This window comes from Taudactylus pleione, unplaced genomic scaffold, assembly GCF_031769625.1.
Source record: "Taudactylus pleione unplaced genomic scaffold, aTauple2 ptg000381l, whole genome shotgun sequence".
Taxonomy (NCBI): domain Eukaryota; kingdom Metazoa; phylum Chordata; class Amphibia; order Anura; family Myobatrachidae; genus Taudactylus; species Taudactylus pleione.
This window is the reverse complement of record NW_028284782.1, coordinates 1,422,597-1,446,037: the sequence shown is the minus strand read 5'-3', so window position 1 is coordinate 1,446,037 and position 23,441 is coordinate 1,422,597. Positions and strand designations below refer to the sequence as shown.

The window sequence follows — 23,441 nt, the reverse complement described above, 5'->3', positions numbered from 1 at the left end:
TCTCCGAGGCTTCGTACATAGACCCCTAAAAGTGAACCAAAATGCAAAATAGAGTAAAAAAGTAGCACAACGGGAGGGAAAAAGTAGTAGAATTGAGTAAAGAGTACACAATCGAAGATAGAAATACAGGAGTAGCGTGGAACGATGGCGCCCGGAGAAATTGCATGTCATAGCCCAATGGAAGAGATGGCCCTGCCAATGACAGAAGCCAATAAACAAAAGGAGAGGAGAGGGGTGGTGACAGAAGCCAATAAGAAAGGAGCGAACAGGGGCAAAGAGCCAATCACAGGGTAGAGAGGGGAAGGAATTAAAGAGGTGAGAAGTGCATGTAATCTAACAGGAAAGGGGAGGTGACAGAAGATGATCACAGAGGAGGGAGGGCCGGAGGGGAGGCAATCTGGGCAGCTTGAGGGAGCATGAAATGTAGAAACGCATCTCAGATCCATAACTTATTTAGGATATAGAGCAAACAGAGATAAAAATAACAGGCGAATGTCGCACTGTGCAGCGCCCCATGAATTCCAGAACCATGGATGGCGCCCGAAGCACATGCTCCACTGGAACCACCCTTGCTACACCCCTGAATACAGGTCCAATATGAAGGACCCGTGCCATCCATGGTTATGCTTAATCTGCAACTTTATATAAAACTATTTTGTGACAAATACTAATCCTTAAAATCTAGTACACTATAAGCAAAGTATGATGAACAATCTAGGAAACACAGGGTCTGATTCAGAGCCGCTCGCTCTGAATCAGGGCCGGGCTTTTTTTTTTTTTTTGGAGCGGCCTCTTGCATAGCTGTGGGTGACCACCCACAGCTATTGCAAGCGACCAGGATGATGGTTGCGATGGTCAAGACCATCGGGCTTGCGACAAGACCCTTGTGGTAGGGTCTCGCCCATCGCAAGCCCCAGAGAGCTTTCGGCTCTAAAAGAGCCGGAAGCTCTCCACTGACATCACTTGTGATGTCAGTGGGGCCGCCCCCAAACGGCAGGTGTTCTCATGGGAACGCCTCCGTTTGGGCAGCCACCCCCCCCCCGGCCCGCCCACCAAAAGGGGCGAGCTGTCACTCAATATCGACAGCTCACCCCCTTTGGTGCGAGATCCGGAGCGACGGAGTGCCCGTCGCAAGCCGGGTTACGCGCATGCGCACGACAGAGCCAGCTCCGTCGTGCGCATGCGCTGTAGGCCACCAGCAACCCGGTTGCGAGCGCTCAGCGCTTGCGACCGGGTCTGAATCAGGCCCACAGTGCAGAAATCGCATCACATGGCACAAACACATAGGTGTATAAAGGACATCTGTATTCTTCCCTATCCTTCTGCCATTTCAATGTATGGAATTGATTTTTAGGCTTTCGAATTTTCCTAAAAGTAATTAAGGTCATACTTTAAAAAAGGCACACTGGTACTAGCTTCAAGTATATGGACTCTCTCTGACACTAGATGACCATATTTATAATCCAGACTAAAATTACTTCAGGTGTGGTATATGTACAGTACCTGTATTGTACTGCAACCCTGTTAATTCCCCCCCACTGAACCTATTTTGCACAGCAGGCGTTTGGTTTCTGCTGCTTGGAAAGCCATACAAATGTAGGTAGTGTTTCGGTAAAGCTGCACAAACAGAGGTTGAATAATGACCAGGCCATAGAGTATCTGTAGTTTATTTTTTCCAGAACTTGAAACAATTTAAAATATACTAAATGAAGGTGCGCTGACAGGACAGATCTATATAACTGATTTAACGGGCGGCTCAAACAAGTCAGCCCGGCAAGTGTACAACGCCAGGTCCCCTTTGGGAACGGATCCCGGTGTTCTACCAGGTACTGGACTGTCTTCCACTACAATGGGCTCAATTCAGACGGCAGTTTACATGCGATTTATCATATCCCTTATGTGGGCATACTCATGCACATTTCCCTTACGAATTACCCATACTTAGAGGAATACCTGCAATTCAGGAGTGGATATTTATTCATAACGACTCTGGTGAACTACCACGTTACAGAGATCTTTTTATGGTCCCTAATTACTTTTAATTGAAGTTCACTGGTTAATCTTTATTACTGTGGTTCATGCTATTTATTTTTTACTATTTTTCATTAAATCTTTATACAAATCAGTGTGGTCATCTGTTTTAACTAGCGCTCCACAAGATTGTTTTTCTTTGAAACAACTTCCATACAAATGTGTTCACATACATCTAGCCTTCTTGCGCGCTAAACAACCCTTCTAGTTTCACCATGCCGTGAGGAGACTCTGTAGCGCTGAGCGTCTTTTCGTGCAAGTTTTACCCTTAAAATTAGTCTTATTCGTAAAGCGATGTGAATAGGACGCACAAGCAGCTTCTGGTGATTAAAATTATATGCAACATGCCTATGTTCTGTGTGCAACTGCAGCTGTATCTGAATGCGAAATGCTACGTTACAGTGTCACAGCTGCTGATACTATAACATAGCATTTCACATGCAGATATAACCGCAGTTGCACACAGAATATAGGCCTGCCGCTTATCATTTTAATCAGGCGTGTTTAACGTGACTTGTAGTGTCAAAGTCGAAAATATTAAATACACTCATATCCCAGATCTTTAACATTAACTGGCATATTCTCATGGCATATTTCAAAAAGCCATAACCTGTATATATTTCTGTGATCTATACACACACATCACTGAACCTTATTCCATTCTATTGACACCATGTTAAGTAACAAATTCCAAGGTTTCGTAAACAATAAAGCTTGTTGTCCCCCAGCAGACAGGGTGTCATAAAAGGTGGTATTTCTATTCATTAATAATCCTCATTTACTTGGTTGTGTTTGATGAGTAAATAAGCTTGTCTGCTTAGGTCATGACTCCTCTTTTGGCCCATACTGGACAATAGACATGTCAGTTTATAATTACCAAAGATACAATGCTTTGATTCTGATTAGAACTGTAGGCATACACCTATGCATACCACTATCTGTGTGCATTTGTAAGCGATCTAAGCAGGAAAAAACATCTGTCTCTCATACAATGACCCATAGTCTCATTGTGAAACAAATACATCTACATGCTTGCTACTAAACAGTTAACTTAGACAGTATGTTCAAACCGATTTAATGCTTAAAAAAAAAAATAAAAAAAAAATATATATATATATATATATATATATATATATATATATACACATACACATACATACATATATATATATACATATATATATATATATACACACACACACACACACACACACACACACACACACACACTATATATATACACATATACACGCACACACTATATCTAAAGTAACAATGGTGATTTAGTTCTGGCAATGTCTCTCATCCTCAAATTCCTAAAGTATATTTAATTTTACAATTGATTACCAGCTAGCTGCGGTAACAGTTCCCCCTTGTGGCCGTGAAAGATTAATTTGATTGGCCACACATTAATCTAACATAAATTGTTCCCAATGCATTTTGAGGCATTTCTTCAAACCAAACTTTCCTTTCATTATCTTACTATAACCATTGTACCACTGTAATGGTTGCATATATCCTCTATGATAACACCACCAAAAATACAAATATATATATTGAAGAGAAGAAAAACAGCTATACATATAGTCCAGGGATGGAACCACATATTAACATAGAGTTTGGGGTCATAATGTACAGAATTGTGTTAGCAGTAATCCGATGTTTGCGAATAGATTGCTAATATCTGCTTGCTGCAATGTGCGACAATGTCGGATTTATGTTTAATATCGCATATAATGATGGTTGATTTGAACTAGCTTTCGGAGGGAACCAAGAGGTGAACTCCTGTAACAGCATCTTGAGTCTAGGCATTGCCCACTGTTTGAACCAACCAATGACTCCTAGTGAACTGGAAACGTCCCGCCCCTGGACCAATGGAAGAAGACACAGCCTGTTAATATACACACCCATAATTTAACTGTATAAATTAGGCTCCCCTGATCCAGAGAGCAGTAGCTGTATTCTACCAGTCATCTGGTGACGACTGTACTCTGGATCCAGGGAGCGCATGCGAACGTATGTATACTGGTTTGTAACTCTGACCTCTTTCTTGAACTATATTGTACCACTGTGATAATGTTATATATACTTTCAACACAATATCTACTTTTGTGTGTTGGACCACAGAAACTGTGTGTGTGTGTGTGTGTGTTCACTTACTTTCACATAAGGTTATTATACTGTGATAGATAGAGATATCTCTATCTATCACTGTAATTCACATTGTATTTTGATATGAAGATAGCAACTATTATGCATACTGTTGGTGTTACAATATAGGAAGGTATTGCGTATGCATCACACGTTGCGTGAACTGTGTATACGCATTTTTCATATTGCCATATGCCAGGTAGTGAGATTTAAACTAGTATTCCACAGTAGCGCACCAAACACAGCCATAGCTAGCTCCATACCAATCCAAATTCAGTATGTGACATCAATATTGTTGCTAAACTTTAAAATAAATCTGAAGGGGTCTATTCACTTCTCTGGCAATAACTTATTTTTATTAAAGCCCCTATTGATTCATAATAATAATAATAATAATAATAAAAATAAAATGTATATCTGTATCAGATAGATATCCTCAAACTTAGTAGTAGATATATTTTTTATATAGTATAAAAAAATACAAATAAATGGAAAGTGAACTTTTCTTGCGCTTCTGACCTGGTTGGGTGTTAATATGCCTGGCACTTAGGTTATTTGTGCATGGCTGGATGCATCTTGAGGTGTTCCCAACTCTATCGGAATGTTGTTTATGTGGGGATTTTTTTTGTTAGAGATAATTTGACATAAATCCTACTCTGCATAAAACACACAACAACAAATCAGAACATTAATACATAAAACATTTACCACTATCTAGTCACTGCAGAGATGTGATATTAACAGAATAGTGGGTACAGTTTTCGGTTACCTGGTTTCAGATGCAGAAGGAATTGCCAACATAAGTAGTCCATGTAGACATAGGAGGCTGGAGGCCCCATAACACAAAACGGTGCAGAGTATCCCTAACCTGAGGAACAAACATCATAAATTATTGGACATCTTTTGTCTTTTCTTTTCCCAAAACATTATATAACACAGAAACTGATCCGCAACTAAACAAAAACCACTGACAGCAGTCAGTCAATGGAATTTGCATATTAGTGAGAATTTCTATTATCTGACAAAGGTTATAAACATTTAATTTTTAAATTTATGGGATTACGCACCACATATAGATTAAACTAGTTTGTGGAAAGTTATTTATGCAGAGGACAAATCAACGAAAGCAAAGATATTTTTGTATTCTATTGAGGGACTTCCAAAAAAAAAAAATCCCAAACAAAAACAAAAAACAGCACAAGCTATGGTTCTAGTGGCAATTATGATTAATGACTGGGCCCCAGGTGCCCCAAACCAGCTATACTGTCCTACACTTTGCTCAGCACATTCATTCCTACAAATTCTGGAGCAACGCCTGTAGCTTAAGATATCAGACAGTCTCCTCCACCATGTCAGGGAAACATACAGCCTTACTAGTTAGTCCTCCCCACAAAAGGTTTTAATGTTAAACCAGCTGACAATTGCTCAGCCTCAACCTTTTGGCTGCAGCAATCTCTCTGATATTTTTAGGTGCAGGATCTTGATGCGAATGGACCTTCTCACCACATCCCATAGATGCTTGGGTGAACATGGTGGCCACACCAGTCATTGGAACTCTCCAGGATGCTACTCAAACCAATTCTGGACAACTTGGGAGAGTTGACATAGTGCATTATCCTGCTGGAATATTACATAGTTGTGGGGGTACATGAAGTCCATGAAGGGCTGCAAATGGTCATCAAGCAATGAAACGCAGCAGATACCAGTCAATGACATGTTCATGCTGACCAGCTGACCCAACCCATGCCACATGAACACACCCCAAACCTTTATGGAGCAGCCACCAGCCTGCACGGTGCAGTGTTGACAACTGGGTACCATGGCCTCATGGGGTCTGCACCACACCTGAACTCAACCATCAGCACGAAACAACTGAAACCGGGATTCATTCGACCACGCCATGTTGCCAGTTCTCCTGGGTCCAATTAGCGATGACAAGAGCACCCAGGTGAGGCGGAGTGTCTGGTGTGGTATTGTTTAACAGGGGCACTCTGGTGGATCTTCTGCTCCCATATCCAATTGAAGTTAAAGAACGTTGCACTGACCGGCTGTATATGAGTCAGGTATCTCCTGCATTGAATGTGGATGTGCTTTGTGCCACTGTTGCTTGTCTGCTACTACGGATAATTCTGGACAGATGTTGCTGGTCACGATCATTAAGCATCTGTGGTAGGCCACTGCGCTGTCCACAGTGGGCAAGAATGCTTTTCATAAGTTATTCCTGGTACACACGATACACTGTAGATCAAGGATTGTTGAATGTCCGCACAGCTTTGGAAATGGAATGTCCCATCCATCGGACACCCACTATCATGCCCCATTCAAACTCAGATAATTCACGCCGCCTTGCCATGAGCAGCCTAGCCGGTGCTCAAATTGACTGAAAAAATGTCAGATTACGACTGATGCAGGTCTGGGCGGTTCCAAGATGTGACACCACCTACCATTACATACGGCTATCCCATGACTTTTTGCACTTCAGTGTATTATAAAAAGGTACTGCAAGATGATTTGTAGACTACAATAACAGAGGCAATATAATACTTGCACTGAAAGTAAAGGATCGGAATTGACTTATCAGCACAAGAGGATGGATGGTGCAGAAACTCTGTGCAGTGAAGTAATAGTGGACTGTAGGTGTGTCTTGAAACAGATAATGTTCCTAGCATTATATAAAAGTAGCCATTTGGACTTGTAGATTTTGTGTGTGATGACTGGGATACCACACAAATCCTGGAAACAATCTGGGTCTTTACCAGCGAATCAGTTCATGAATGGTGAGAGCAAGCTGAGTTCAAAGCCAATATATTAGTCAGAGAATGGGTTGAAGCTAATAAAATAGTAGGAGAACAAGCCAGAGTCAAAGCCAGTATATCAATCCATGAATGGCAAAATAAAAAAAGTCAGGGTAAAAACAGTATTATCATAGGTCAGATCCGGTACACGCAGAAGCGAGAACACGGGTGCAAGCTAAGTTGAGTACACAGCAACCCGGAGCAATCCCATCAATGGCACATGCTTTAAAATCTTAAGGCTAGCTAAAGGGTTGGTGTACAATCAAAAGACTGTAACCCAGGAAAGGCACAGTAATCAAGTGATGAGATTAGTACGAATCGGACCAAAACCCAAGTGAGTGGGCCAGGTCATCTCGGGTTGATTGTAGCACTTTTCTCACCTGTACAAAATACGGGACCAGAATTCATATGCACAGCTACACGTTTCAATATCGAAATAAAATGTATTGTACTTTTCAGTTACATTCATGGAATCATACAGAGAAAGTAACAACATTAGGAGGACACAAATTCTTATATATATTATATATATATGCTCTGCGGAATATGTGTGCGCTATATAAATAACTGGTAATATATATATATTTATTTATTAAGACTTTCCGTCTGCCGGCACTCCTTCAATAAAGACAACATGCTTCGGTGCACCTTCTGGAAATCAATATCCTCCATATACATGAAAGACACACAGGGTCAGCAATTAATTAAAAATCCACGTGTAGTCAAACATTATTCAGGGTCTCAGCCCCGTCATCAGGACAACACATACATACACACATATATATATTTATATTTATATTATCCATGCATTTGCCTGGTCATATCCAGGATGCATTATATGTAATCACAACAATCAAAATGTAAATTTTTTTTTATAATTATGCAGGAAACTGTTACAATGTTGCAAACATTGTTTTCTATTAGAGTTACAAAACATTCATATGCATTATTAAATTGTATGTAGGCTGAGTCCCTACCAGAGTTCATTATTTATTTATTCAAAGCAAATGAGCCTAAAAGCAGGAATTTGGAAAATCCATAATGCAATATACATTAGTGATTATTGGTCTTCTAATATAATGATTTATTTTTTTTTTAATGAAGATTTTAACAACATTTCAAATTATAATACAAAACAAACAGAATAAAAAAGAGGAATAGCAGATGTCAATGTAAAATATTGACATATTTGGAGTTCTAACAGGATTAGGCACACAGGGCCTGAGTCAGAGCCACTTGCTAGATGCGATTGCTCGCACGATGTGTATGCAAATTGCGTAGGCAGTGCTTTTGCACAGCAATGCATTAGCATGCCCAGTATTTCTTAGAGAGCGATCAGTGTATGCAGACAACCACCAGCCTGTTTTAAGACGCCCACTTGTGCACGTCATGCTCAGGAAGTGTATGCAACCATCGGTACATCGGGTAACATTGGATGCTATCGCAGCCCTTGAGGTTGACCATACCCTGCCGCAAGCACTTCAGTGTAAAAACAAGCCAGGTGACGTGTACTATGATGCTGTCTTATAATTATGCACACCTCTAAAACACAGTTGAGATGCTCAGGCATGCCTGCGTTTGCACCTCCACTCCCCTTTTTTAATGGCCAGCCCGTTACCACCTACAAACGGCTTTCCCTGTCACTCACTTTGCTGGGCTGTCTATGTGCAGTGAGCAAATACATTGTGAACTTTCGCAAAGGTATGCATATGCGCACTGCGATGCATGCGCACAATGCATACACGCTTCGTACCATCAACAGCAGCGAGAGTATGCAGCTTAGCGAGCGGGTCTGAATCAGGCCCACAGTTAATAAAAGATGTACATTAAAGAAGAAGACTATTAAATAACGGAATGTGCAGGGCACAGCATTAAAAGAGAGCAAAAGCTCGGGGAAATATATATCAGAGGTAGTGGCATAACTAGGAAGGTGTGAACCGCAACGGGTGTCACATGAAAATGCCGGATCCTCCTCAGTGACAGGGAGCTGGGCCCTGCACACTAATATTACAGTGAAGTGCAGGGAGAATCTCTGGGGGCAGCCCGGCATCTCCGGGAGTGCTGGGCACGCCCCCAGAGTGATGAAACCGGGGATATCCTGCGAGGTCACGCCCCCGCCTAGCAAGGAAACACTCCTTTTTGGTTTTCTTGCTGCACTGGGTGTCCCCAGTGCCACCACAGATCAGAGGAATATTCCGTGTGAACTCAGAAACTGGATTGGCACCATCTGTCCCACAGTTTATGGCATCTAGAAAGAGCATTTCTGCCACAATTTAGTCACTAGAACAGTGGCCAAAGCATCAATAGTGATTGACCCCTGACACTCGACTGGTAGATCATGGTGATGTCCAGGAGCAGCCAATAAGAATCAGGGTGATTCTTATAGGCTTGGTGCAGTGAAGCCGTGGCCCTCCCGGTCAGCCTTCACAATTGACATATTTAATTGCCTATAATAATCAGGCTGATGGGTATTGGCTGAGGCGGTCTCATGTAACAGCATGAATTATGCTTCCCCTCACTCCTGATCCTGCTGGCACAAGTGCAAGTGCCGACCCAGATCTGGGACCCATGTGGGAAGCAGGGACGTGCAGTCAGGGGAGGCAGATCCTCCCCGGTCATTAATAATTAAAATAATACAGAGAAGATACTTATGATACCAGTGCTTATAGTGGTCTTAGAGAAGTGGTGGAACTCACCCCCTTCCCTTGGCGATACTTTAATAAAAGGGACAGCGCGTGCCAAAAAAGGGACGTGGTCTCAAAAGAAAGGGCTGTGGTTACACAATAGTATTCTCTCGCCACACAGTAGCACAATCTTATTCACATTACACCGCACATAGTGCCCCTGATTCTATTTACGCCACATAGTAGTGTCCCTTATTCATAATGCCCACAGTAGCAGTGCCCCTAATACACATACTGCCCACAGTAGTACCCCTTATACAATGCCCACTGTAGTGGTGCCTTTTATGCAGTCCCCCCAGGAGTGGTGCCCCTTATGCAGTGCCTATGCAATGCCCCCAGGAGTGGTGCCCCTTATGCGGTGCCTCCTATGCAATGCATGCCCCCAGTAATAATGCCCCTGCAGTAGTGCCCCCTGTAGCAGTAATGTCCCCTGTAGTAATGCCCCCAATAGAAATGTCCCCTGCAGTAATGCCCCCTTTAGAAGTAATTCCCCCTGCAGTAATGCCCCATGAAATAGTGCCGCGTACGCACAAGAAAAAAAAACACCCACAATACTTACCTTAAGCCCCGCGTCTACTGCTGTCTGCTTGGCTTCTCCTCGGAACTATGGGAGAGACGTCATGACGTCTCTACCATAGTGTCCAGCCCACTGTGGGAGCCGGAGCTCAGGAGTGAACTCCAGCCTCCGGCTGCCGCTGCGGGGAAGGAGCACACATAATGCCCACAGCAGTAGTGCCCTTTATGCAATGCCTACTGTAGTGGTGCCCCTTATGCAGTGCCCACAGTAGTGGTGCCCCTTATGCAGTGCCCCTATGCAATGCCCCCTGAAATAGTAATGCCCTGCGGTAATGCCCCCAGTGGTAATGTCCCCTTTAGAAGTACTGCCTTTCGTCAGTTCTCACCAGCTGCTGTATACACCCTACACATGTGGACCGTGTGATGAAAGCAAGAGAGATATACACAGAGGAGAAGGTGTTCATGTGAATTGTTGGAAGATAAGATGAACATTGGTGGATTTCATAAAAGGATAATTCCGCACCTACAGGTCTTTTTGTGAAAGCTCTTACAGGACGGTTTCTTATTTGTGACTTTCTTATTTCTTTATGTTTGTAGGGTGTGGGGTACACCCTCTTAGTTACGGTTTGTAAGCTGCAGGTCATTTGGGCAATTAGAAGAATTTTCTTTGCTATTTAGAACAGAGAAAGGATGTTTGGCACGACTGCAGGAAAGATGAGTGAGGACTCTTTTGTATATTTCCTAGTGTTTAGACTAAAGAATATTTGCCTAGAGAAAGTACAGGGAAAAAAAAACGCCAAATCTAAGCAGGAGAAGGTATAACAAAAATAATAATAAATAATAAAAAATAAATAAATAGAGTAATGACAATAGAATTGAACAGTATGGGGGTGACATACCATAAAAAGATCCAATCAATCGAACTCAAACTAAATTTGAAAAAAAAAGGGGGTAGAAGACATGGAGGTGGACAACTCTCTGCAACGATCAAGGGAGCTATCCATGACATTATTGAATTCGCCCATACAAATTACAGGTGTAGTGAGTGGACGAACCAAAGACCATGTCGGTGCATGTCTAGAACCACCGCCCCCCAGCCTGTTAGGCGGGCATCTGTGGTGACAATGATCCAATTCATTACAGACAATTGGCAACCCCTGTTCAGATTTGCATCCTACAGCCATCATAGGAGTGGCAGACGGATCTGCAGAGATAACCTGAACATCTGCCTGCTTAATAGAGGGTCTGACTTTACCCATCGATTAAGCAATTGGTTTTGCAGTGGTCGGGCATTTAATCTGGCAAAAGGAACGGCTTCAAAACAAAGCCACCATTTTTCCCAGTAACTGCATAGCCCAGAGGACTGAGATATGAGGCATTTGTAAAATTATCCTTATTTTGGATTGAAGATCCTGTATCTTTGCCTGCATAAGAAACACTGACACTGGGTGTTGAAGAGAAGATCCCAAAATACCATCCTCGGAGATGGGATTCATTTTGATTTGGGAAAATTGATGATCCAGCCGAATCTCTGGAGCGTGCCTATGGTAATTTGAATATGTTGTTGCAATAAAGATATTAAAAAAGGTGCCCTTAGCAACAAATCATGCAGATAAGCCAACACATTGACCCCCCCACACACACTTCTGAGTAGGGAGATCATGCGTGACATAAAAAGACTCTGGAAGCAGTGGACAAACCAAATGGTGGAGCCTGGCATTGAAAATGCTGGTGCCCCACTGCAAACTGCAGAAGATGTTGATGACCCCTCCATACAGAAATACGGAGGTAGGCATCCTTGATATCTATGAAGGCCAGAAATTCCCCTTCCTCCATGGAACAAATGACTGACCTTACCGACTCCATCTTGAATTTTTCAAAGTGGAGATAAAGATTTAACCCCTTGAGGTGGAGAATGGGATGAAACAACCCATCTGGTTTGTCTACGAAGAAAAGACTAGTAAAACCCCAGGCCTTACTGTAGTTCCGGAACCGGAATAATTACTCCGGAATCAGAGAGCACAGAAATTGCCTGTATGAGAGTTGCCTTTCTGCAATCATACACAGGGAGTGGAGAAAAAAAAAAATATATATATCTTTCTGGAACAGAACCCTCCAAATCTAAAATGTAACCCCTGGTTACCAGTCCACTTATCCAAAATTCCGGGCTGGATTGAATCCAAGGTTTCCCGGAATTGGAGTAAGCGGCCTCCCACCAGAAGTCGGGTCCCAGTCCCCTGACAGTCATGTGGACTAACCTGCTGAGTTAGTAGCAGGGCAACAGGTGCCGGGAGCACCATGCTCCCTAAAGGCACCTCTACGGGGACCCCTAGGTTTACCCCGGAAGGCCTGAAAGCTTCCCCTGCCTTGGGTATGAAAGGAACGAGACCTAGGAGATTTTGCTGTCGATACGGGAAGGTAAGGACTTTCACCTACAGTGACCGGAGAAATAATTTTGGACCAAACAGGAAACCTGCTTCAAAAGGCAGTGCCTTAAAGCATTCTTGCACTGTATGTCTGCCTTCCATGTTTTAAGCCATAGAGAACGTTTGGTGGAAATGGCCAAAGCAGAAATATGAGCTTGTACCTGAATAGTGTCTATTAAAGCATCACCTATATAGGTCAGAGCCTCCAAAATTTGATCAGCTAAAGAACTAGCTTCAGACAAAACCTCTGATTGAAACCCAGCAATCATCTGGGTTATCCAGGAATTGATAGCCTTTATCACCCAGGCTCTGGCCAGAACAGGTTGCAGCGATACTCCTGAGAGTGAATATAGACTTAAGTACAGCCTCATTCTTCCTATCCATAGGATCCTTAAGTGTTATAGGCTGTGTTGTGGGGATAACTGTATTCCTGACCAACCTAGCAATAAGAATATCCACAGTGGGTGGAATTTCCCAAAGCTTGGTATCCGCTTCCGAAAAAGGATTGAGATATTTAAATTTCTTTGGAATATGAAATTTGGAATCAGGTTTTAACCAGGCTTCTTATAATGTTTTTGCAAAATGTGAAAATTCTGGGAAAACAGATGCAGGTTTCTTCTTACATTTAAAGAAAGAAACTGAACTAATCACTGGAATAGCCATTACTTGTAGATGCAAAATCTCACGCACCGTATCTACCAGCATAGATGCCCCTGAATAAGAATGGGAGTCATTCTCCAAGTTTGAGGTGTCTTCCCAGTCATAATTCAATTCCCCTTCTTCCTGGGAAGAGGCGACTGAAGCCTCATCTCCAGGAAAATCCACTGAGGACTGGCCTGAACATCTTAGTGGCTGTGGCCCCCTGCTGACATTACCATTTTATTTAGGGACGTTGCCATCTCAGCGAGACATCGTCCCATATCCTGGGCCCATCTGGGCTCTACCCAGGGATCAGACAAAACAGGAGTTTGAGCACAGGGTAACATGTAATTTGCCTGAGAGTGACGTAATTCACCTATGGCCTCAGCCATAGACCTAGCCCAATCAGGCATCACAGACTGTTCAGACATTCCCGGTAATGAATCTCCCTGTGAACAACCAGCACAGAGCAACCCTGGGTCCATACAACCTTTAGGCAACTGTGGCAAAAAGTGACTGATCCCTGTATTTGGAACCCTTATCTGGCATCTCCATACTTAGAGAGAAAAAACAACACCAACCAATACAGATAGCTACCTAAGTTCCTCTGGAAAAGTGTAGCACTGTTTGAATAGAAAAACAAAAACAAAGAAGAAGGGTTGTTTTTTTTTCTTTTTTTTTATCCAGAACAAGCACTGCTTCTGAAACCACAGCAAAAGAGTGGAGGCTTAATAAGGCTCTAAATCACCTGTTAAAATGCAAAAAAAACAGACTCCAGAAGTCCACATTCACTTGCAAAAAAAAAAAAAAAAAAAAAAAAAAAAAGGAGGCACACAATGAATCTTCAGTACAAAAAAAATGTATGTTATTGCCGAAATTCCTAGTGCAGTAAAGTTGCAAATATACGAGGGTTGTTCAAGAAGTAAAGCCTAAATGCTCACAACTCAAATTTTATTATAGATACAGATTTGAAAATTTGCAGTAAAATACTTTGAAGTCTTAGTAACAGAATGACTCTACTCAAAAAATTCATCATCTGCCCTCAAATCAAACTGTGAATCCACTTTGGAAAAATTCCAGTGGTTGGTGTTTGACCCAGGAAAGTATGGTGTTTTTAACATCTATATCTTCAAAAAGTTGACCCCGGAGACAGTATTTGAGAGGGCCAAACAGATGAAAGTCAGAAGGGGCCAAATCAGGACTGTATGGTGAATGTGGCATTATTGCCCACCCCATTTTGGCAATGGCCGTAGATGTTGCCATCGAAGTGTGAGGTCTGGCATTGTCGTGTTGCAAGATGACATTTGACAGTGGAATTGTTTACCTTTTTTTGCGGATGGCTTCTGTCAGCTTCTTAAGTGTAATAATGTATCGATCACTGATGATTAATTGGTTTGGTTCCAAGTAATCGATGAAAATAACACCTCGGCAATCCCAGAAGAATGTGGACATGACTTTGTTTATGGATCGCTGCGATTTAAACTTTTTTGGCCTAGGTGTACTTGGGTGTTTCCATTGCTTTGATTGGGCCTATGTTTCTGGGTCATAAAGGAATACCCGAGTCTCATCTCCTGTAATGACATTTTCCAAAAACATCTCAGGGTATGCTTCAAAGTTGGCCAAAAGGTCATTACATACTTCCACCCTCTGGGCCTTATGATATCTGGTTAATTGCTTTGGAACCCATTTAGCACACCATTTACGATATCCCAAATCATTGATTAGCGTTTCTACAGTACCATGGCTATATTCAAATTCATCACTGATCAGTGGCGTAAGTTCATCCCAGATGCCCGGAGGCAAGTTATAATTTGGTGCCCCTCCCCCCATCACAGCCGCTGACACTGTAATGTAGCAATTTGCATGCAGACAGGCTATAGATACAAGAAGGTAGCAGCTGATGGTCTGACATGGAGCTCTCCACTAGTGTATGGTGGCTTCTCAGGTGCCGGGAAGGGGTGTCATGTATTGGGCGGCCGTGACGGTACACTCCGGGTACATAGTTACAGCCATAAGTGGAGTGAATATGTTGTGGACAATGGAGGAGGTGCCACTTCAGAGCTAGAGCCCGGCGGCAGGCGCCTCCATTGTCTCCCATAGTTCTGCCCCTGTCACTGATATCTCTGATGGTCTGATTGTCATATGACGGTCTTTCTGAATTATGGCATCGACTTTGGGTTGGTTCTCAGCTGTCACTGCAGTTGATGGTCTGCCACCACGAGGTTTGTTGTACACGGACGATTCTCCCGATTGAAAACGCTTCATCCACCTTCTGACATTGCTATAGTCAATTGTACGCTCACCATACACTTTTTCAGTCTTCTGTGGGTTTCTGTAGCACTGCAGCCTTCTTTTTCCTTAAATTCAATGATGGCTCTTTGTTTCATATTGGATTCCATGGTATTTCTTGGACTACCTAAACAAAAATACATATATAGCTAGCAGATATTAAACTACAAACTGACAAGGTTTCAAATAAATGTTGCATATTATTTCAGAGTTATGAGCATTTAGGCATTACTTTTTGGACAACCCTCGTATATACATAACAATGTTATGAGACCACCATATATCACGAGGTTAATACCAAAAGTAATAATCTTAGTTTAACTGCTTATCTGATAAGAGACAGTCATCCCCCTGTAATTTGCAGCGAGTCTCAGCCAAGCGGGACTCCAGCAGTACTCAAACACCTGCCAAAATAGTGTTTGGGGCGTGGCCTATGAAGCCCTGTGAGCCTACTGTTACTCAAATGCATGGGGGCATGACCGGACACGCCATCGGCGTCCTGCTTTATTCAGGACGCCTGATGTCATCATAGGTGTTCCCTAGCCACCGCCGCTTCTCTCCGGAGATCCACAGGGCTTGCCCGATGTACGGTGGCTTTTAGTGATGACATTATAGACTGTGCACCTGCACGTGCAGCGGCGCCGCGTCATGGGAGAGTGGCCAACTAGCCACCCTCTCCAAAAAACTAGCAGCATGCTCTGTTTTGCAACACCTACGAGCCACATGAGTAGTAACATGCCCGGCCGCTCTATTAAAGCGGTGTGCCGGGAAGCAGTAATACAGCAAACAAGGTTTTTGCATGTAAAAAATAAATAAATAAATAAAATGTATCAAGCTTACCTTTTTGCCAGTGGCCCCCCTCAGATTTGTGTCTGGTATGGAGAAAGTCCCAGGGACTATGTAGTTTGGTGACTCTCCCTGAGGCAGTCTTTAGAGTGGGATACAGGGTTCACACAAACCTCTATTTCTACTCTACTCCCACTCTGCTAGTGCTTGCCGCCAGGAACTAAGCACCCAAACCAAATCAAACCAGGAAAATAAACTTAACTAAAAAGCTAGGACTTACTCCAAGGCACTAAAAACAGGACTGAGGTTCTGGTGGAAAGAGAGGGGCTATATAGGGGGTGGGAACCAGTCTTAATTAGTTAGTGCCCGACTCCACAGTGCACTATACATAACCCAGAGGTAATGGCATCCCCCAGATGGATGATAAAGGGAAAAAAAAAAACGAAAAAAAAAAAAACTGTCCCAACCCTGTAAGACAATATAAAACTGTGGTATATATGTGGAGCCCTAAAATAGTAATTAAGTTAAAACAAAAAGCTGTAACCGGACAGGGTGATGGCCAGCAGAGCAAGATGCAAGGTCATCAACACCACCCAGCCAGAGTAGAAATTTAAATAAGAACACAACTATAAAAGTACCCAATGAAGGTACCTCAAACAAAATGTAATAAAAAAAAAAAAAAAGAAAAAAAAAAAAAAAAAAACACACACTAAAAACTGTACAGATAGAGTAATTATATGCTCATTAAGAAGGCAGTGACAGAAGTGAAAATGGGATGGCACACGTGGGCGTCAGTCTAGCCAGGCCTCTGCGTCTTGTGGGTTATTGCGGAAGTGAGTACTCCCATCAGATAATACCCGGAGGCAGGTTGGAAAAAGGATGGAATAGGTTATCTATAGGAGTTTCTTCTTGACTTGAAAAAAATGTAGACGTTTTTTGAACATCCAAGAAGATTCAGGAACACAGCCGGAGACACAGCCTCCAAGCGATTAGTGGCATGGATAGGATCTGTAGGTGGGTAGAGGACCAATTGGGCAGCAGTCCGCACTGCAAAAGCCAGAGGCACCAGAACAGGTAGGTCAGGTTGCGGAAGGGAGCAGCTACCATGATCACCATGGGCACCACAAGTACCAGGTACAGCTCTACCAGCACCATGGAGGAAGTCGCGGATACCAGGACCCAGGGCCAGGAGAGTAGCAGGACCAAGCTGCACCCTTCACCAGCGGTTAACTCATGGAACTCACTGAAGGGCTAGCAGAAGACACTCCACTACTGTGCCAAAATGCAGACAGAAATAACCAGGGTAAGAGGAGTAATTACAAGATGTGTTCAGGAGAGCAGGGATTGTGCTACCTACTCCATATCACACCTCCAGTGATTGTTATTCTAATAGATTAATAAAATCAATAATGTTTTAGCATTATTATATTATATCAAAAGGTTTTTACTTCACAAACCAAAACCAGTAATACAACTATATCCCAATACCACATTATGATGGGAATCGGTATGGAATCCCGGCTGCCGCATGGCCGGCAGTTCGATTCCCGGCAGCCCGACAGATCAGCAGAGCCCGGCAGCAGAAGCCCGACAGCGCTGGAAATCTCGATCGTCCCTAAGGCAAGTATAAACTAACCTAAACCCCTAACCCTCCTTAGGGGTGCCTAACCCTAATCCCCCCTCTAAGTGCCTAACCCTAATCCCCCCTCTAAGTGCCTAACCCTAATCCCCCCTCTAAGTGCCTAACCCTAATCCCCCCTCTTCCCTGCTGCCCAACCCTAATCCCCCCTCTTCCCTAAGTCCCCCGGGGAGAGGGTGCCTAACCCTAACCTCCCCCAGGGGAGAGGGTGCCTAACCCTAACCTCCCCCCGGGGGTGCCTAACTCTAACCCCCCCCTTCCCCTAGCCAAACCCTAACCCTCCTGGGGAGGGGGGGGGATGCCTAACCCTAAGTCCCCCCCTCTAAGTGCCTAACCCTAATCCCCCCTCTTTCCTGCTGCCCAACCCTAATCCCCCCTCTTCCCTAAGTCCCCCGGGGAGAGGGTGCCTAACCCTAACCTCCCCCAGGGGAGAGGGTGCCTAACCCTAACCTCCCCCCGGGGGTGCCTAACCCTAAGTCCCCCCCGGGGGCCCTAAACCTAACCCCCCCCCCCCCCCCGCAGCGCCCGGCATCCCTTCGATCGGGATCCCGGGTGCCGGTCTCCCGGCGTCGGGTAAATGACAGGCATCTAGATATAGACGCCGGTCATTTATCCCATGCCGGGATAAAGCAGCCGGGAAGCCAGCTGTCGGCAGCCGGTTTCCCAACTGCATACCTTATGATGATCATCCAACAACTGATTTCTAAACTTGTATAGATATCAAGAAGCACCAATTTTTCTGCTTTTATGTAGAAGAACACCAGTCACAACAGTGTCAAACAAAGTCTTACCTTTTTTAATTATGGATATAATGGTCAGTACCCTCTGACATTAATTATATAGGTCCCTATGGTCAAATTTTACAATGAGATGGCAGAATACAGTACAATGTCCTCACTATTACTGCAATCGCGTCAAACAGCCCTTCTCAGAGGACCAAGTTCCGTGCGACTTGGCTTGCGCCAAGCGTCTTTTTGCTCGAAAATGCAAGTCGCAATCAGATGTGACAAACTGGTTCACGAGACAGCACTGATTTGTTTGATATGTGACACTTGGGAGATCTGTGTGCATCAGAGTCTGAATCTGTATACAAAGTGCTACAATGTAGCAGACGCAGATTTTTGCCAAGTTCCGTTGTGCTTCGTACAGACACAGACATGTATACAAGTGTCATATTAATCAGTGTAGTCTCATGAAGCGGTTTGTCACATCTGATTGTGACTAAGGTGTATATTTGGGTGAAAAAGTTGATTGGCACAAGCAGTTTCTCACGGGACCTGGCAGCTCACTCGCACCAGTCTGCGCCGCTTGACATATTGAGGCTAGGTGTCTGAGGACACATTTGTAAAGGAGAAAGAGGATACTCAAACATAAAACACAAAAATTCCACACAAAAAAACCCCAATACACACCAGACCAATAAATATTGTAAACCAACCAAAATATACTCTACAGGTGAACGTTTGGTTCTTTGCAGACAAATATAATGGTCATTTCATGGTCATGGCAAGACCACCCCCATCTGTAGTGAATTGGTTTTCCAATCAGGCCCAGCGACATGGGACTAGGGGCACAGCTGTACCGGGCCCCAAGGTTCCAGGTGGCCCCAGACCCACACAGATTAACTATATCTAGCCATTGCCTGTGCTCCTGCAGTGAGCAGCAGGACGCTGGCAACGGGTTCTCTACGGAGACTCCAAATTGCTGAAGCCTGTGCAGCTGCTTTACTGCACCAGCAGGTGTAGTCAAGTTTCTTCTGTTTATTGCGGCACAGGGCATGTGATGTCAAGATCTCACGCATTGGCGCACCGCTGAAACAAAGCAGAGGAGCCACGGCGGGCTGCCAGAAGCAGGTAACTGTGTGGGCTGGAGGGAAACTGTGGGGGCTGGAAAGAGACAGGGGGGGGGGGCTAGAGAGACACTGGGAACTGGAGAGGGACCCTGCTGTAAGACAATGACATTGGTTCTATTCCTATGCAAACAGGCGTCTTCCGGACAATGTGATCTCCAGTGTGAATACAGACTGAAGTCAACACATATAAGTATGGAAGACTCTCAAATGACTGGCTTGTACCTGCCAGGGATGAGGGGAGGGCCAAAAAAAAAAAAAAATAGTAAGTAAAATATATATATATATATATATATATAAAAAATAAATTACAAAAAAAAAAAAAATCGGGCCCTATGATTTCTGTTGCCGACCCTGCTTCCAATCTCTATGCACCATAATCACCCTATATTTCATGCATCTCAAGTCAAGCCTGCAGTCTCATCATCAGGCAATCCTGTCCACCCACTAATCAAAGTTCATGGCCATGATTGGATCATCATGGAAAAGATGCAATACTCAAAATATTTAATGGAAATTTGCAATCTCTCATTAAGTGGAACATTTATGATCAGAGTTTTGACAAACATTCCATAAAACTTTGGGTCACCAGGAAGTTGCTATTGAGAAGGGGGTACTGTCACAGACCATAGCACTGACCATTTTTGGCTTTACGGGTCAGCACAAAGCCACACATGTTCTCAAAGCCCAACTGTATGAAAAACCCTCTGGTATGTACAGTATAACACAAGTTTTCTCTTGTTTAGTGTCCAAGCTAAGATATGTAGGTGTTGCAGTTCCTGGCTGTCAGGGTAAACTATATGCAATACTACAAAAAGTGTTTTTATCAAGCAGAGTTGCATTATCATTGACACATAGCATGCCTCAGTCACTATATTTATCTGGCAAAGCCGTTACCACATTGATAACTGCCACAGCGTTTAACATTTACCTATTCTCTGCCTTATAATTTTATTAGATCAAAGTTTACTCTAACCGACACACTTTGCCTTATCGTACGAAGTTTTTGGCATAACTCCACAGTGGTGACTTAACACCTTGTTTACTAATCAATGTACCAGAACATTGGCTTTGACCCCAACCATAAAACACATTAATGGCATACCACAATTATGTATTACAGTAAGGATTTCCCATTGGAAATCCCTACTGTATAAATAGAAGTGATATGCTGCCTCTACCCCATTCATGTGGTAGATGTGTAAGGAACAAGTCCTGCTCGTTCAGTTTTTTTTTTTTTTATAACATTGGATTGCCTGTAGGGACATGTAGGAGACGACCTCTATTACACTTTCTTAGTGCAGTTGAAGACGTCCACACACTGCTGTCTGGCTACATGGCCTTACCTCATCCAATATAACTACTACATGTGTATGTCTGACATTTACTCCTGAAGCACTATTCTAAAAATCAAGCATATTCTGTTGATATGGAATGAAGAACGGCTACTGGGGACATTCCATGGTAACTCAGGTTACAAAGTGACATAACAAACAATTAGCAATTCCTGAATACAGTTTTTTTTAGGCATGATCGGACATTTTTTCTCAGTAAATAAAATTAATTTCACGGAAATTCCTTTTGCTGTTGATAGCCATGCATATACTTGGTATGTCACTTTGTAACGTGAGTTACCATGAAATGACCCATTGCTATATTAGAGGCAGGAGCTGCTCATCAAATACTTTGAAACCGGGTATACAGTATTGTTCTTTAGGTGTTGAGGACAAATATATCCGAACAATGTTTTGGCTACTTTTTGAAACCTAACACCCAACACCCAACCTGCTTACCTCTCCGATGGGTTTGGCCTGAGCAGCTGATCGATCTCTAGAGAGTAGCAGAAAAACGCCCAAAATAGCACAGAACAAAAATAATGAATCCATGTCTACAGATATTAAAAAAAAAAAAAAAAAAAAGAGAAAACAAAAACCTTAGTAAATTAGGAGATATCGTTCTATGGGAGCAGTAAATGAAGCACCAGATATTAGACTTAAAACAACTCACTGAGATGACAACACAGAGGATTTGAGAAAGCCCATATCTCTGACTGGACAGGAAATCAGGAACACTGAGCGACAGGACAGAATGTAAGAGTATACCTTGGAAAGGAGAATATAGAAGTAAATACACATACAATACGTGGTTTACGTTTCAGCCAACCCAATACCAGACTCCATAAACCTTCATGAATTGTAAAAGGTCTTGCACAGCAGTGCACTCCAAAACCTTCTATCAGATAAAAAGTAGATTAGTATTCAGCTACAGATCAAAAGGACTACAATGTATTTTATTGCACCATCACTGTTACAAAATACTAGCATTTGCATGGATCTGAAGGTTATTTCTCATGAACTATTAGGATGCAACAAAACATAAAAATTAATTCAAGCAGTGCATAAACAATTATTCAAAGTGTCAATTTATTCTTGTCAGTGTGCAAGCAGTTAAATCATGGTTTGCAAACCTTTTCATTGTTCATGTGACATTACACCTTAATCTGTCTTCACCAGCTGCTCACTGAAGGAGCGAATGAAATGACTGATACAGTGAGAGGAGCAGGAGTCCCCCTTCCTGTCCCTGCTCTCAGTTCCCACCACACTGCAGTGACTGCATGAACTGCTGACACACTGAGCACCTTCTGCAGATATTTCAGTGTGCACAGGGTCTTGGGAGGAGTGATGGGAACCCAATCTCTGCCACTCTTTGCTTAGTATGTCTGAAACAAGGTTCTTGGCTCAATCCATATACAGTAGAAAACTGAGGAGACACATACATTGTCATAAAGGAGATATGCTGAGATGAAATGCTCCATTTCATTAACTACAAGAAATTGCTTGTGTTTTAACTCAAGGAGTGAATATTTAGATCTGCATTGCTCTCCCGTTATACCATGTATAGATTCCGGTTTCCCACCACAGTAACTTTTAACAGCACCACATGAGGTTTTTGCAGCGCTACACAAAACAGTAGTGAGAAAGTCCCAGATAAAATTATTAGTTTATATTTTCCGTTGGTAGACGACGAATGGTTGAAATGAAAACTTTCCTGTTGCTCAGTGGACACACACAGGCCAATGTAGGAATTGGACAACAAGATTTACAACTGGTATAGGGAATGGTTTTCAGTCCAAACAGCAATTTCACGGAATTTTTTTTTTTTTTTTTTTAAATGTGGCAAATTGGCAAGTGCAATCCATTTCAGTTATTTGAATTCAAACACATAATGCACATTGGAACTGCAATAAATTCAAATGTATGCTGCATGTCTAATGTCTCAGTGGAAATATACAGCATGTATTTGTTTAATCTCTAATGGCTGATCAGGCAAACACATCAGAGTTCAAAAATACATACAGTAATTGATATCTGCTAAATCAAACTATTATGACCCTAAAGCTGCACACACAAAGATTTTCTGTCCAACCATCCAACTAGTTGATTGGTTGGAATGAAAATCTGGTAACGTATGGGAGTAACTGATGATCAGCAATTTGCTCCTAAATGCCAGAAAACAGATGAAAATGGTCGTTAGACAAGTTTGATCTAAACCACAGGTTCTCGGTCCTCAGGACCCCAAACAGTGCATGTTTTGCAGGTCTCCTCACATAATTACTAGTGAAATAGTTATCTGCAC

At 42.9% G+C, this 23,441-nt stretch overlaps 1 protein-coding gene across 4 annotated transcripts in view; it reads right to left on the bottom strand.

The window, feature by feature from the left end:
* The window catches only part of LOC148507805 (G protein-coupled receptor 143-like), a 79,038-nt gene that overhangs the window by 53,800 nt on the left and 1,797 nt on the right, over positions 1-23,441 (bottom strand). For 3 of the 4 annotated variants that reach the window (XM_088445531.1, XM_088445530.1, XM_088445533.1), the window contains exons 3-5: positions 21,813-21,907; positions 21,599-21,693; positions 4,952-5,050 (exon numbers count right to left, since the gene is read on the bottom strand). In XM_088445531.1, coding sequence (XP_088301657.1) covers positions 4,952-5,050; positions 21,599-21,693; positions 21,813-21,907 — 289 coding nt within the window. The remainder of the gene's footprint in view (positions 1-4,951; positions 5,051-21,598; positions 21,694-21,812; positions 21,908-23,441) is intronic. The other variant, XM_088445534.1, reaches the window with a different exon arrangement.